The sequence below is a fragment of the Papaver somniferum genome, chromosome 5 (genome assembly GCF_003573695.1).
Source record: "Papaver somniferum cultivar HN1 chromosome 5, ASM357369v1, whole genome shotgun sequence".
Taxonomy (NCBI): Eukaryota; Viridiplantae; Streptophyta; class Magnoliopsida; order Ranunculales; family Papaveraceae; genus Papaver; species Papaver somniferum.
Genome location: NC_039362.1, coordinates 37103101 through 37118759, shown reverse-complemented (window position 1 = coordinate 37118759; position 15659 = coordinate 37103101). Strand labels below are relative to the sequence as shown.

At 33.6% G+C, this 15659-nt stretch overlaps 1 protein-coding gene and 1 long non-coding RNA gene across 2 annotated transcripts; one reads left to right on the top strand and one right to left on the bottom strand.

Moving 5' to 3' along the window:
• Nucleotides 1-3347: 3347 nt before the first annotated feature.
• On the bottom strand, nt 3348-5402 carry LOC113281397 (ubiquitin-conjugating enzyme E2 27-like). Its single transcript, XM_026530122.1, has 5 exons — nt 5124-5402; nt 4707-4755; nt 3973-4132; nt 3789-3878; nt 3348-3685 (listed from the first exon to the last, which is right to left on the bottom strand). Exons 1-5 carry the CDS (start codon nt 5299-5301, stop codon nt 3578-3580), a joined length of 585 nt encoding a protein of 194 aa, XP_026385907.1. The 5' UTR covers nt 5302-5402; the 3' UTR covers nt 3348-3577.
• Nucleotides 5403-12335: 6933 nt separating this feature from the next.
• Nucleotides 12336-15212, top strand: LOC113281396. Its single transcript, XR_003326100.1, has 2 exons — nt 12336-12912; nt 14756-15212. It is a non-coding gene; the product is annotated as an uncharacterized LOC113281396 (long non-coding RNA).
• The last annotated feature ends 447 nt before the right edge of the window (nt 15213-15659 follow it).

Below are 15659 nucleotides of genomic sequence, written 5' to 3'. Positions count from 1 at the left end.
AATTTACTTCCTTACTATATTAGTTTCAACGGGATCTCTGGAGAATAACTTTCCAATCAAGGTATTACCCCACTCCCCAATTGCAACTGAGATAACCCTTGTAGTACCTACTTCTCTTCGCATTTGTATGGCACATATGTCACTGGTTTTTGCATTCTGCATCTGGGAAGTGATAGCTGAGATTTGATTACTTAAATAAGAGTCCGTGACTATAGGGTTTGAAGAAAAAGGATCGGAAAAAGGGTAAGATAAAACGTTAGGCTCAATATTTTTTGTTCGACAAAGATATAAATGGACTAAGAAATAACCATAACTAGTTATTTTGAGACAACTAAGAGGATTGAGATCTGGTAAGAAAATGTCTGAAGAATATGGATAGTTAATATCAGCATTGAGTTTGCGTTGAGTCAACTGAGACAGAGTCGGAAGAAAACGAAAATACCACCGATTTCGCTGAGAGAAAGGGGGAAAATTTGAATTTTGAAAATTCAAACTTTTTGACTGGATCGGGCTAACTAAGTCAGGGTTGAGATACTTACAAGCATCACTGAGATCATACACATGATCAAGAGAACAATACTGGATCATACTGATTAAATGCATCTTGAGATGGATGGTTTGTAAAACTGCGAAAGGAGCTGACATCGAAACTGCTTTAGATTGTAACAATAGAAGGAGATGGTTGAGAACAAAAGTTCAACACTGAATTCCTTTCATGGTAGATGAAGAAGGCCCTCCAAAAAAAAAAAGATTAAGTATCCATTAGAGAATAAAACATAGTAAAAGATGAATAAACAGAAAAAAGAGAATAAGATAAGAAAGCATTAATTCAAGATCCTGGCTAACTTGTTACAGAAAAAGGTATGGATAAACACTATGAGAAAAAAACTAAAATAATATAAAATTTATTTAAAAAATTAAATTTTTGATGATCAATAATGAAAAGAAGAAACAGAGATTCATGGTAATGGATGTAAGAATTTTAATAAAAAAAGTTAACACTGAGATTACTCAACCACCAGTTATGTCTTGCATTGACCTTCCTGAGATTACAAATTGTTCTTTCTTAACTGATCAATACTTGTACTTATGCAGAACTCTTATACAATTTACAAGTTACGAGCTATTCAAACCATAAGATTTGTCACTGTTGCACCATGGGGAGTTAGCTGCAACTACGGATGATATAAATACTACCGTTGCTTTAGCCTTACTCACGTCTGTGGCATATTTCAATGCGAGTCTTACCAAAAGAGGATTGGGTTATTTCGGTAAATACATTCAACCAACTCCAATCCTTTTACCAATTAGCATCCTAGAAGATCTCACAAAACCCTTATCACTAAGTGTTCGGCTTTTTGGGAATATATTGGCTGATGAATTAATAGTCGTTGTTCTTGTTTCTTTATAGTACCTTTAGTGGTTCCTATACCTGTTATGTTCCTTGGATTATTTACAAGCCGGATTCAAACTCTTATTTTTGCAACTTTAGCCACAGGATATATAGGCAATCCATAGAGGGTCATCATTAGCTAGCTTTTCTGATTGATATTCGGGAATTAAAATTAAAAATAAAGGAAAGATATCTAAAAAATCTTTTTCCTAAGATTCTTGGCTCATTGATGTCATACCCCAACTTCTATTTGTTCATTCAATTACAATATTCTAATTATATTAGGGTTCATAATTTGAAATACGGGCATGACAAGGTGGCAAACGTATGTATCACTTAGGCTCATAATTTGAATATTTCATAATTTGAAATATTCTAATTATTTCAAATGGAGATTTATCGTTTTGCTGAGGGATAGAATTTTATATTAACTAGAATCCCACCGTCCCACTCAACACAATGAAATACATATTTTTTATCAAATTTGCCACTTTCACTGTAGTGTGGGAACTCATGTTGCATGACAAATATTTATTTTTTTTTATTATTTTTTTTTTTTTTGCCATAAACCATAGGAATAGTCCTAATATGCATGATAAGTTCATAACTGAACAGCTTATTGTGGTCGCCCAAGGAAGATCTAAATGGGTGAAATCCATCATGTCAACCATGACTACATAAGCCGCTCAATAGTTCCGAGGTACATTTTCTTCTTCTAAATCAGTTTTCTTTTTTGTAACAAAAAAGAGAACTAAAGAACTAAACAAAGAACGAACCAGCTGCAGAGTCGGTCCAAGAGTTGAATACTTGGTTCAAAACGCCATAAGAGGCTAGACCAGAGGCCTGATTCCTAAACTTAGATTCAAGATCCATACATTTGACATTCTCAAAGAAATTTTAAGCTTGATAAGCTTGTCCAAGATAGCTCCCTTGATTAACTTAGTTTGATCACTACAACGACCGAGACACTTACACAAGGTTAAACATATAAACGGGACCCACAACCCCCACTGAACATTTACTGTTACATTGCACTTTTTCAAAATCCGTTTGGTCTGCAACTTCAAAAGGACATATTACTTTACATGATACAGGTACAAATTCTTCGATTAAGGGTTGGATAAGGCAATGGTTGGAGAAAGGTAGATCTGACAAGACTCAGATAGAAATCCTTACTACTGCTTGGAGCATCTGGAGAGATAGATGCTACCGTGTCTTTCAACAGAAAATTACACAGCCATCTTCCACTGCCAGACTGGCCATAAGATTTTTTAATGACACCATTGATCTGTTAAACTCTGAGCTTGATCAAAGAGTTAATAACACCAGTAGTGACTTGCATAATCATTCTGTTTCTGATTCTAATACTGTATCTTATAGGAATCTCCCTGATGATTGCATTTTAATATACTATGATGCGTCTTTCGACAAAGATACTAATATCACTGGAATTGGTATCTAAATGACTACAGCTGCAGGTACCTTTAAGGGATGCAAGACAATCAAAGGTTTAGTAAGGAATCCAGAGGAAGCAGAATGTCTAGCGGTGCTGGAAGCTATCAAATGGGCACATAGCAAGAACCTGTCTTCTATCAGTATTTACAGTGATGCAAAAAAAGTGATTGCTTACTTGAAGAATAAAAACAGTAGTCTCTGTTGGTTTAGTTGCACAATCATAGATGATTGTAGTATGTTATTGAACTACTTTTCTTTTATTAGAACTAATCACCTTAGGAGAAATTTCAACTCTATAGCAGATAAAACTGCTAAGCATTGTAGGCGTTTCAACATTTGTAATGAGTGGTGGGAAATCATCCCTGATTTCTTAGCACAACACTTGTAATTCTTGAAGCTTTTCAATGCAACCTTTTTCTTAGCAAAAAAAAATCTTACCATTAACTTTAATTTTTTCTGTTCATCTAGTTCAAACGAAAATTAGGTAATGGGCACAGGAGAGCGACAAAGCAATATATCATATATGTTATATAAATATAAATAATACCTACGATTGCAACTTCTGTTGTTCATAAAGAAATTTTTTTTTGCTAATTTTTGTCTCTATAAGATTAACTGATGCTAGTGGGAATCGGTGGGGATTTCACCCTAGTCCTCACTTCCAGTTTTCAAACTCCAAAAAATAGATTAACTCAGTTAATAAGGTGATGGAGACTTCTGCAACATCATTTAGCCCGTGCAAAGCTTTTCAAGAGCCATATTTTCATCACCACCCACAATCTCCAGTGTCTTCCTCACCAGAACATCTGGGAAGCCCATCTCCACCAGCTTTTGTACCTGCAATCAAGTAGTATATGTTTTAACTTCTATAAACTGCCGATATTATAAAATGTGTTACCTCACAAGATTCTCTGTAATTGAAATTAAAAAGACCATGTACCTTTTCTTCGATGCCCATGGACGACCTCTTGGCAAAAGTCTCAGTCCAATACCGAGCTGTTCCCGCAAAGGTTGGATAGTCACGAAGATACTGTGGATACAGGAGAGTAAAGATAGTATGTATTAGAAAGCTGAGGACTTGAGCAACATCAAGATGAAGCCACTGAGGTGAGCCAGTGGACTACCTGTTGAGCGACCACGGCATCTTGGGGATCACCAGGTTCAGGAGCAGATAGCAATGCTTGTAAAGAAAGAAGCGCAGTCTTCAGAGTAAGAGCTGGGCTCCATTGATCCTTCAAGATGTCCAGGCAGATTGCTCCATTCTGACTACTGATATTAGGGTGCCTTCAAAGTTCAAATGGGCGAGATACATATTAAAATTTGGATCCCTAAAAAATCTATGCATCTATAAGAAGGTCAATTAAGAAAGATTCTTTGAATATCACTAATGGAGGATAGAGGGGTTTCACTACGGGTACAAAAACTATAGCTACATCATGGTGATAATGATAAAATATCAAAGCATGAAGCCAAACTTAGATCTTTACAACAAAATTTTGCATTGAGTTATCAGTACAATCATATGCAAAACCTGGAGAACGTGCCTCCCACACCCATTATTCCAGAGTGATTAATTGAGCCACTTCTTGGGGATTTCCATATCACTGAACTGAATACACCATCAGTTGCATTACTTTTCAGTCATTATGTAGACAGTATCATTTGATGTAGTTTTACAAGATAGTCGATAACAAACATATCGAATACAGTTTCACTAAACTATAATGTGTGATGCTAAGTGCTTCATATCATACAAGACATCCATCTGACATTGTGCCAGCGTATATGCGGCACTAGTGAAACAAGGAACCATGAATTTCAAAAAGCAAAGATGATTAACTATTAAGTAGGTTCATACCAAACTTTTGTTAGAAAACGCATCTTCGGAGGCTCAAAAGGGTATTCACCTGCAAAATAAAACCAATAACAATGCGAGATTAAGAAATTCAAGCAATTGCCTTTCCTTCCAAACCCTAAAACACACAGACAGAGACATCAATTGATCCTTAATTAATTCAATCCAAGAAGATTGTATCACATTCTTCTAAAACCTAAAGTAAAACCCTAATTTGATCAATCTGTGTTATATACTCACTACCCTTCACTCAAATATTCATATAAAACCTTGAAATTGATAAAAACAGATTCAATATTTCTAGGTTTTTATGCATCAATCATGATTCCTAAGCGCACAAAAAATTAAAAAAGAAATCCATAATAATAACAAGGAAAAAAAAATAACATAAAGATAGCAACTGGTTTACAGATTATATACCAGGCATTTGGATATCAATTTGAAAGATTCCACCTTCATAAGGAGTACCAACAGGACCAGTTATAGTACCAGTGAGATGAGTAAATTCATCACCATCAAGTGTTACACTAATACCAGATATCCCTTTATCTTTGTTACAATCAACGAGTTCTTTCTGTATACGTGCACAATCTACCATTCTCTCAATCTCGTTCTTTTCTGATAGAATTTTTGTGTCTTAAAAAAATTCAATGTTTTTCGTGAGAGTAGAATATCAAAAATACCTTAATTGGTGGAAGAGTAAAACGAAAGCAAAAAGGAAGAATATCGTTATGATGATGTTTCTCCGTGGCCGTGGGTGCGTACATGGCACGCTTGGTGGGACACACACAATTTGAGAAAAAGAGAAAGGAAACCATTGACCATTGTCCGGTATGGGAGTCACGCCCAGGATCAAGAACTTGGCTAGTTTGGGGTTAGGGAAAAATATGGTTTAGTCCAACATCTCATCCAAATATACTAGTTGGTCCTGACCCATTCTAGTCCGGACCCATTCAACTAGTTACAAAACAAATTAGTCTTTTTTTAAGGAAACTACATAAATAACCTTTCAGATTTACAATGTAGTCCAAATATTTACAGTTTAATCCAAAATGACTCATGGTGATGTCAGCAATTTTAAATAATATAAAAAACGGTCCGCGAGTTATAACCTCAGAGGTGTCACCATCCTTCCACAAAAAACCCATCAAAACAAAAGTAACACAAAAACCCCATCAAAACAAAATTAACACAAAAACCCCAAATTTAAATGTTGGTTTCATCAAATTTTATTTTGGTTTTTATGATGAAACCAAAATAAAATTTGATGAAACCAACATTTAAATTTGGGATTTTTGTATCAATTTTTAAAAATTTGGGGTTTTTGTATCAATTTTGTTTACAATGGAGTTTTAATGGATCCCAACATTTGAGTGGGGTTTTTGTACCACAAGTTTGGTCACTTTGGGTTTTTATGACTAGTTTTGTAAAAAAAAATTAAAGCAATTTATCTTTCGAACCGTTTGTCTAAAATTCGCAAACTTTATATATTTGGAAAGCTCTTTTCGAGAACTACAAAAAGAGTACTCATATGACTATATAATTCTCATTTTTTAAAAAACTTAGTTTACATTGGTGTACAAACATGTACACATCTACAAAAATTCATCAGTGTCTTCCAATGAAATTCCACCAGATGGAATAGACTGATAGTCGTTTAGTGACATTGCGAGTGCTTGCTCTAGCAAATGCAGTGCCATCACCCTGTTACCATATTCAGAAGAAAAAAAATGTTAGATACATATCAACATATTGTCATAGTAAATTAAGCAGAAAATATGCAGGCAATGGTTGTGCACATTTCCAAGGAGCAAAAATAACCTATAGGTACCTGTATGTTCTACATCAAGATTTTTGTGACAAGAATATAAAACAGTGGATGCTAGAGAGTGCATGGAGAAAATGCAGTTAAATCAGTACCAGATATAACAAGACGCACTGCAAGAAAGACTTTACAAAACTAATAAAATACTAGTACAGAAGCATATGGAGATTAAAAGGGTGCAGAGCGAAAATTACCTCGAAATTTAACACAATTGAAAGAATTTGTGGTGTCTCCTAAAATTTTGAAGAAGCTAAACTCTAAGGTACTCTAACAAGAAATGGTAGTTCCAACTATAATCACGAAGATGTGGACCTCAGGGATATAATATCCTCATTTTTGAATATCATGTAATTCACATTCACAGTAAGGACATAATATCCTCATTTTTGAATATCATGTAATACAACTACAATATGACAAAAAACTTAGTACATGTAAAACAGAACAAGCACATGTAGACAGAGAGAAACACATACAACAGGTGTATGTGTTTTCATAAAAAAAAAATCATGTAATACAACTACAATAGGACAAAAAACTTAGTACATGTAAAACATAACAAGCACATATAGACATAGAGAAACACATACAACAGGTGTATAATTATGTACACATTAAGAACCAACATGTGTACAATTATGTACACTTTAGTTATTCACATGTGCACTAGTTTGTACACCCTAGTTTCATGGGAGCCTATATTCAGTAACAACTAACAAAGACAATAACCATAGCCAGAAGGACAAATTTAACAAGTCCACAAATAGTGACTTATATAAAATCTCATCTGCCGCCCGAGGTGCTAAATGAACGATAATATGATTTAACCGAAATTTGCGATTACATGGAGACATTGTAAAAATGGAAAGTTCACAGACACCACAACCATGGCAACTTCATTGAGAGCTAGTTAAATCTAATGTTTTGTAATAACAAAAAGTGGGTTTTTCACTGATGTCAACCTCATGCACTTAGTACGTGTGCCCAAACACACTTAAAATGCAAAAACATACGTCGTTCTTTAACTTTCATGGCCTAGTCAAACAAGAATGCTACAGTTTCGCTAACAACTAGGTAATTTACATGAACACCAATTGTATAACTCCAAACAAATACAGTAAGATGAAAAACAGGATATATATATATCTCGGTTCTTTTGCCATGCATTATATTAGTGGCAACAACATCCATTGTATTTGCTAGCTCAGCTCTGCTACCATGCCTCTGCCATACTAAAGACGATCATAGAGTCTGCATCTTCAGCGATTGGAAACTATATACACATTAAAATCAACAAGTGTACACTAAAATCAAGAAGGAGATCGATTAATATCTTTCAAACCTAAAAGTTTCAAAAATTCAACATTTGGTTTAACTATATACATATTAAAATCAACAGGTGTACATTTATGTACACGTTAACAATAGCAGGTGTACATTGGTGACCTCCAAAATTCTATTACCTAAAGATCATTTCTTTCAAAAGAAAAATCCCTGGAAAATTTTATAATTCATTATGATGTCTTAGCAGTTCTAAATTTTCGGTTACGCTGCTATCAATGGCCACACTCACAATCATCTTAGCGTCCCTACGTAAAAGTTCCTTGCTCCATCTCGCCATGTCCCTATGTAAAAGTTCCTTTCTCCATGGATCGCTCATTCTTCAGGGGTGGAGGGGTCCGTCAGCGGGAGATTCCCGTATCAGTACCGACTATATTATGGAAGGACGGGTCTAGAACTGAGACAAACCTAAAACCATATGTTATCTCAAAAGGGCACAGGCCAACAACTTTTTAATTTTCTTGGAGTTCTGCCTTAAAAAGAAAACAAAAAAATCAACATATGCACATTAACGTTCAATAGGCGTACAACTATGTGCATTAAGAATCTAGACGTGTACAATTATGTCAACATTAAGACTCAACATGTGTACAGTTATGTACACTCTAAGAATTCAATAACAAAAGGCCACTGGTGAAAACTTAATTAACCCATTACGGTTTCAATAACAAACGTGAAGCAAAAAGGCTACAACTAAGACTGTTACAAAAGGATTAAGACCATATAGCCATGTCCACAAAAACAGTAAGTCGAACATATCAAAATCAACATCACCAAACTTTTCCTGATAGTTGAATCCTGCCCAACAAAATCATACAATATTAACTAACATTTTGGACTAGCTTTGCCCAACAAAAAACATGCATGACAAATTCTCGATTCCAATTCATAAACAGTGAGAACATCTACCTTATCTTACTTTAAAATATTCAACCATGAACCTAGATAGCTAGCAATAGATGTAGGAATAATACTGGATGACAGCTTCTTTGGGAAACACCCAAACTCATATACACACAGTCAAGTAATAACTTATAAGGAAAATGAGAAATATAGCTACTAGGTTCATAAAAATCACTACCAAAAAAGTAATGACAATCTCCATATACAAAATCACAGCATAACTTCATAATCTAATAATAAAACCGATCTAACCATAACACTCATACATGTTTCAAGATTCTTAATCCAGAAATAAGACAAAAAGTATTTGTATATCTAGATCGAGTCACATATCATCACAAAATATTCATACACATGAATAAAAGGATTTGGGGGAAAACTGACTTCTACCCACGGTTGATTTCTTTTTCTTTTTCTCTTCCCAATGGTTGGTCTAGCTTGGGAAGATGCATCAACCTTGAAGTCCGATTTTCGATCATAATCATACATTATTCAAGTTTTCAGAGATAAGCTACAAGAAATTTTGTGGAATTGTTATCAAAATTTATCAATTTTTTTCCCAAAACATCAATTAGAATGAGATGATTATAGATCTAAATTCTAATGATAAATGAAATATGAAATTCAAGCTGAAATTGAAGTAATTAGGTCTTTGAAACCACAATATTTTTCTAAAATCGATTTTGAAATCGAAAAATTAACATTCTAATCAAACTAGATAATAACAATAGATTGAACTTACCTTTCACGTCACTTTGATTTGATAAAATCTTTGAATTAAGTTAAGGAAAGGTACGCATAAAATTTCCCCCTCAAGTTAATCTTAAAGAAAAGGTACTGATGATGAAGATTTAGGTTAATTAAGTAGAATCTAATTGAAAATGTTCTTGTTTGGTTCTCAGATTCATTTTGAACATTGAATTTCCATTTGGACATCGTCGAGAAGATTAGGTTTTAGGATCTTTCTTCTTTTGAGATCTGTTTCGACAATGGAAATTAAGAGAAAGAACGAATTATGAACTTCGTACCTACAGATCTATTATGATGGGTATTTTTGACATGATAAAAAAACACTTTGGACTGAACCGTTCCTAAACGGATTAACTCGTACCAAATTATGTATATTTGGATCTCCTAATACTAGGCTTGAAAGGACAGGACTAGAGTGTCTAAAGCCCACTAATTTTGGGACTAAACTTCAATTTCTACCTGGGGATATACAAATTATTTGAGTTCAGAAAACAAAGTTAACTTACCAAAAAAAAATCAGAAAACAAAGTAAGACATTTTGAAGTAAAATGGAAAACCCGTTAGATAACTATATTTTTGAAACTGGCCAGATTGAAGTATACCCAGATTAATTACGGTATACAAATTTTGTTCCCAACTATACTGGTGAAACAAGGGATGTCCAATACGTATAAAATTACATAATTACCCTTCCCTTAATAATAACTAAAACTAGTCCTCTTTTGGTTTTACATCCAAATCTTATTCATTTTTTTCTCCTTATTCGTCAACCAAATGATTTATTCTTTATTCTTTCCCTATATTTCATCATTTTTAAAAAAAAATCTCATCGATTTTTCATACAGTCGTCATGGTATCTCTTTGTTGAGCATGACGACTTTTCATATTTATTCTCAGTCGTCAAGGTTATAGGATGAATTGCCCGACGACTTTCCAAAGAGTTTTATTTCTGAAAGTAACATTCACAGGGTCGCCACGGTCTTCATCCCTAAACCTTGACGACTAGTGTAGTATGAATAGTCGTCAGTTTTGAAAAGCTAAACCTTAACGGTTAATAACTCCCAGAAAATAAGATTTCCTTTGTCCAATTTTGTTGTTGGTCGTCATGGTTTTGTAAAAAAAAATGACGACTAATAGACAGTTGTTAGTATGATGCATTTTCGACCATGATGACTGTAAATGCGGAAACCAATGTTTGGTCGGCATATTTTGTTTCAATCGAGCATGCCGGCAAAATTAGGTCGACATCCTTTGATCCAGTCGAGATGACTCGAGCATGCCGACTAAGTTTTGTCGACATGCTTTATTTTAGTGCAACAATGTCGACTTTTCATGGACTGAATTCTGAAAGTGTTTAGTTGGCATGCTTTTCTTTTTTCAGTCGAGCATGCCGACTTTCCATAATATGATTTCTGATCCTATTTTAATTCAACTCATTGATCGAACTAGATTATTAAACTAAACAAGTTGATTAGTACTAATTAAATAAGGGCAGTTTAGCCATTTTCAAAAATATACGGCTAAGGGGCTTTGGGTTTTCCTTCCTAATGATCCTATTTTGTCTTATTTGGTATACCCCAATTAATGTGGGTATACCCCAATCTCGCCAGTTTTTTTAATAGTTAATTATTTTTAATTAACTAGTGTTAATTTAGTTGATTAAAAAATGTTTAATCTTGTTAACCTAAAAATCAACTAATGTTAATTCATCTCCAAAACATAAAAAAAATTGGTTAACCCAGAATCAGTGAATTTCATGCATTCGTATATCGATTCTTGGTTGATGTTTAATTCACGAAAAACACCTAGAATCGGTCTATATTACTTACTACATAGTCCGATTGTTAGAGACGAAGATTATAAATGTACATATAGGCCGATTATGCTCTTAGAAGTTAAGAAATCAAAGGCTATATAATCAGTTTATGCGAACATTCACATTATTTAATTCTGGCAACAACAAAAAACATGCAGAAAACCGGCATTTCTTTCATATCAGAATCAGATGGTATGGGGATGAACATCGATTCTGGTTAAATGTTCTTTAACCAGAAAACACATACAGAATAAACCGGTAGACATGGTCATGATCATATGGGAATCGGTCTATATGGACATAAACGTGCATCGATTATGGTTAAACATAGAAATCCAAGATTGTTTGTAATTTTCAATTTTTAATGGATAAACCAATCACAATATAATTAAGAGTAATGGGTTGCAATTGATGATGTTTAGTTTGAAAAAAAAAGGATGATGAAATTTCCTTTAAATCGATCGATGTAGTTAGAGTCGATTGATGTAGTTAGGTTTTAATTTTAGTTTGTGACGGAAATGATTTGAAGAAGTTTCAATTTTGAAAGGATTTGGATAGGTTTCAAATATAATGAGACTTAGGATTATATTTTAACAGTTAGGGTAACTTAGTATTTTTACCCAGTTTAAACACCCCTTATTCCCTAATTTTGGTGAGTGAAGAAAATGGTAGGCCTCAAATAATTTCTATAGGCCCCAAATTAGTCAGGATAGTTAACGCGGCTGATTCATATATGCACAATGGCTAATATTTTGATTTGTTATACTAGGTGGCCTGCCAAACTAGTTGTGCTACTATAAAATAAGGGTTCAAAAGTAGAGTTTCTATCGAGCGATCATGTTAATAGCATTAGCGATAAAGACTCTACCGTTGATGGTTTACTTTATGTCGCTTCGCGAAAACTCCGTCTCATTCTTTCTCTGTCGCCTATAAGCAGGTGATTTTCAAACTTGTTATTTTACACCGAAATTTTTACTTAATTTTTTTTTTAGGAATTACCAATAGGCCCTAATCTAGGGGGTTGGTTTAATGGCTGGTTCTTTCATTAATCCCAGTTTAACCGGAGGTCCAAAATAAGGTTTTGGGCCAAGTTTTTTTCTTCAGGATCCAGAAACATGGGAAAGAAATAAAAAATATTATTAAAATTCCAATATCACCCTACAATCATTTTTTTCAGATATGAAATTCTTCTTCTACTCTCTTTTTCTTCTGCTCGCATAAAGCTCTTCGATGGAGATCGGAGAAAACCCCATCAAAAATATTATTAAAATTCCAACATTACCCTACAATCATTTTTTTCAGATATGAAATTCTTCTTCTTCTTCTTTCTTTTTCTTCTGCTCGCATAGCTCAATGGAGGTTGAAGAAAAAGCCATCAAAAAGTATCGTCATCGAGTATTGTTGAATCATCAACAGAACTCAACAAAGAAGATATGTTTAATCGTTTTTCAAAAAATAAATCTCCCATCTATGTTTTTTTCTGTCAATTCTTTCTTGAACTAAAGCTCCGACGATGAAGATTTTTTTGTAACCTTTGATTGTTTTGCGAAATCAAGCTGGATTACTTGTATTTGGTAAGTTTATTTCCTTTTTGATGATTTTAATTTAGGTTTTCTTCCTGATTTCCTTTCTTCTTATGATTTTTTGTTGTTTTATTTTTGATTGATTGAATTGGATCTTCTTCTTTTTATATAATCTATAGATCCATAACTTGTTTGCTTATTAATGTTCTTAATCTTGTTAATTTTCTTATTTCTGATCTAAATTCTTATTTTCAAGTTAGTTTTGTTTATTTTTAGATTTATTTTTTGTTTTTTCGTTCATTGTTTACTATGATCCAACAGTATACTGTTCAATATCAATAATGTTTTTCATTTTAACCAAAAATAACTAGGTTTTTATCAGTATAGGGTATCTATACTATGCATTTTTAAGGAAAACTTCCTATGTTTTTATTAGTATAGGATATCTATGCTCTTCGATTATAATTTGTAGGTCTAAATAACCTAGTTTTATCAGTATAGGGTATCTACACTGTTGGATCATAATGTGAAATCAACAATAACCTAGTTTTTATCAGTATATGGTATCTATGTTGTTGAATCATAATAACCTATGTTGTATATTACGAAAAATGAAATAACTACATGAATCTAAACCAAAATAGCTAGTTTTTACTTAGTATAGGATATCCACACTCTTGGACTATAATGGAATTATTGTAGATAAAGTGATAATTGAAAATCTATGTTAGTAATTCTACTACTCAGTGGCTATATGTGAATAATGGATGTTACTGACATTGAATACAATGTTCGTGGTTCCAGTGATATATGAGGAATAGAGGAATTGAGTATTGAGTTGCAAATTATAGTATAATATATGTATGGGTTACCTTGCTTCCAAATGTTTTGTCAATTCATCATTGCTTTTAAGGTGAGGAGCTAGCTAGGTATCCTCACAGTCGAATATCAAATAAATTAACTACTTCATGCTATGATGCTTAAAATCCACTTAAAATATGAGTGTAGCCAATATGTACTGACAGTTGTGAACGGAAGTGTAGCCTTCTTAGCATTATGGGTAGGTTTTAGATTGAATTAGTTGTCGTTTCGAATGTAATCCCTGTTATGATGCTTAAAATACATTGGAAGGTATGAGTGTAGTAAATATGTGCTGACAGTTGCGAAAGGAAAAATTAAATAGCCTTCTTAGCATTACGGATAGGTTTAAGATGGAATAAGTTGTCTTTTCGAATATAATCCCTGTTATGATGCTTAAAATCCACTGGAAATATTAGTGCAGTCAATATGTATTGACAGTTGCGAAAGGAAAAATAGTCTTCTTAGCATTATGATGCCTTTGAATGTGATTATGCTTACAATATTACCATCATGCGAAAGGAAAATAATCTTTTTATAATATTCTGCCAACTAGTTGATATAGTTGTTGACGCCGCTTACAACATCACCGTCATTACAATTATATTATGGTAGAGATGACTTTGAATATGATTTTGCTTGATAAGTCTGAAACTGAAAACCCACAAAGTCGTCAGAATTAGAAGACATTTTCACCGAGCCTTCAAGCCAATCATCATCTAGGAGACCAAACTTATAATTCTCATGAGAGACAATTCCTTGAACTAGTAATTGTTGTCGATCAAGAAGACGTTCTTCTTGGCATCAGTAATCTTCATGCTTCTCCCCCTTCTGACAACATATTTTAACCCGAGTCTCAATGTTGCAACATCTCCATACTATGCCTTAGTTAAGGCTTTCATAAACAACTTATCTTCTACTTGGTTGCTTTAATTATGGAAGTTTCCTTGATTCCAGTGATTGGAATTTCTATATTTGAGTGTATTTTTTTTATACTGCTAGTTTTAGAATTGACTTTGGGTATTATTTCTCGCAGTTCCTTCTTCAATTGAGAAAAAGTTGAAAGAGATCCACCTTTACATTTACAAAGTTTGTAAGAAGTGCAGCTGATATGTACTCAATTTGTGAACGGTGCAGAGGATATGTACTTGAATTTGTAAATAGTGTAGCCGAAATGTATTCGATTTCTAAGCAGTGAAGCAAATATGTTTTTGGTAAGCAGTGCACAAGACCAATTCAGGATGGCCTTGAGTTACTAATTACTAGTAGGCGACGAGCAGTGGAGGTCCAAGTAGATATGAATAATTATATCATATGTATCTAAAACGAACGATCATTATTGAATTTAGTTCATTGCAATTTTTTTGTCTCATTTTTGATACATGTTTCTGGTCTGTAATATAAAAAAAGTGCCAGTGTGCCATTTGCAGAACAAAAAATTAGTGTTGTGACTATGTTTTACGGGCCTAATATAGCTTTATTTCTTTCCTTTATTTTTGGGGTTTCAAAGTTTTTTGTGTGTTTCTTTCGGAAGCTAGTTGTTCAAATGCAGGATTATTCTAAGCATTGTAGGAGATTTGAACCCCGATTCCTTACTACTGTAGCCGACTTGAACTCAATTCCTAAACAGTATAGGGGATTTATACTCGATTTCTAACTAGTGTAGCGGAGCTGTACTAAATTAAAAACTAGTATAGCGGACCTACACTCGTTTCTAACCAGTGTAGAGGACCTATATTCCATTTCTATCCAGAGCCACTCGATCTCTAACTAGTGTAGGGGACCTGCACTCAGGTTTTGATGCAGTATATGAGATATGTAATCCATTTTTAACCAGTACAGCTGACCTGTACTCATATATCCAAGCAACACAGTCAATTTTTGAGAGTATATATTAATTACAAATAAAATTAATATTTTTCATTGTATTACTTGTGTTC

Excerpts from the sequence above, each read along its gene's own strand:
- LOC113281397 (XM_026530122.1), bottom strand. The coding sequence starts at position 5,301 with ATGGTAGATTGTGCACGTATACAGAAAGAACTCGTTGATTGTAACAAA. Across the intron at positions 4,756-5,123 it reads AATTGATATCCAAATGCCTG|GTGAATACCCTTTTGAGCCT; the intron begins GTATATAATCTG and ends TTTATTTTGCAG. Across the intron at positions 4,133-4,706 it reads CGTTTTCTAACAAAAGTTTG|GCACCCTAATATCAGTAGTC; the intron begins GTATGAACCTAC and ends TGAACTTTGAAG.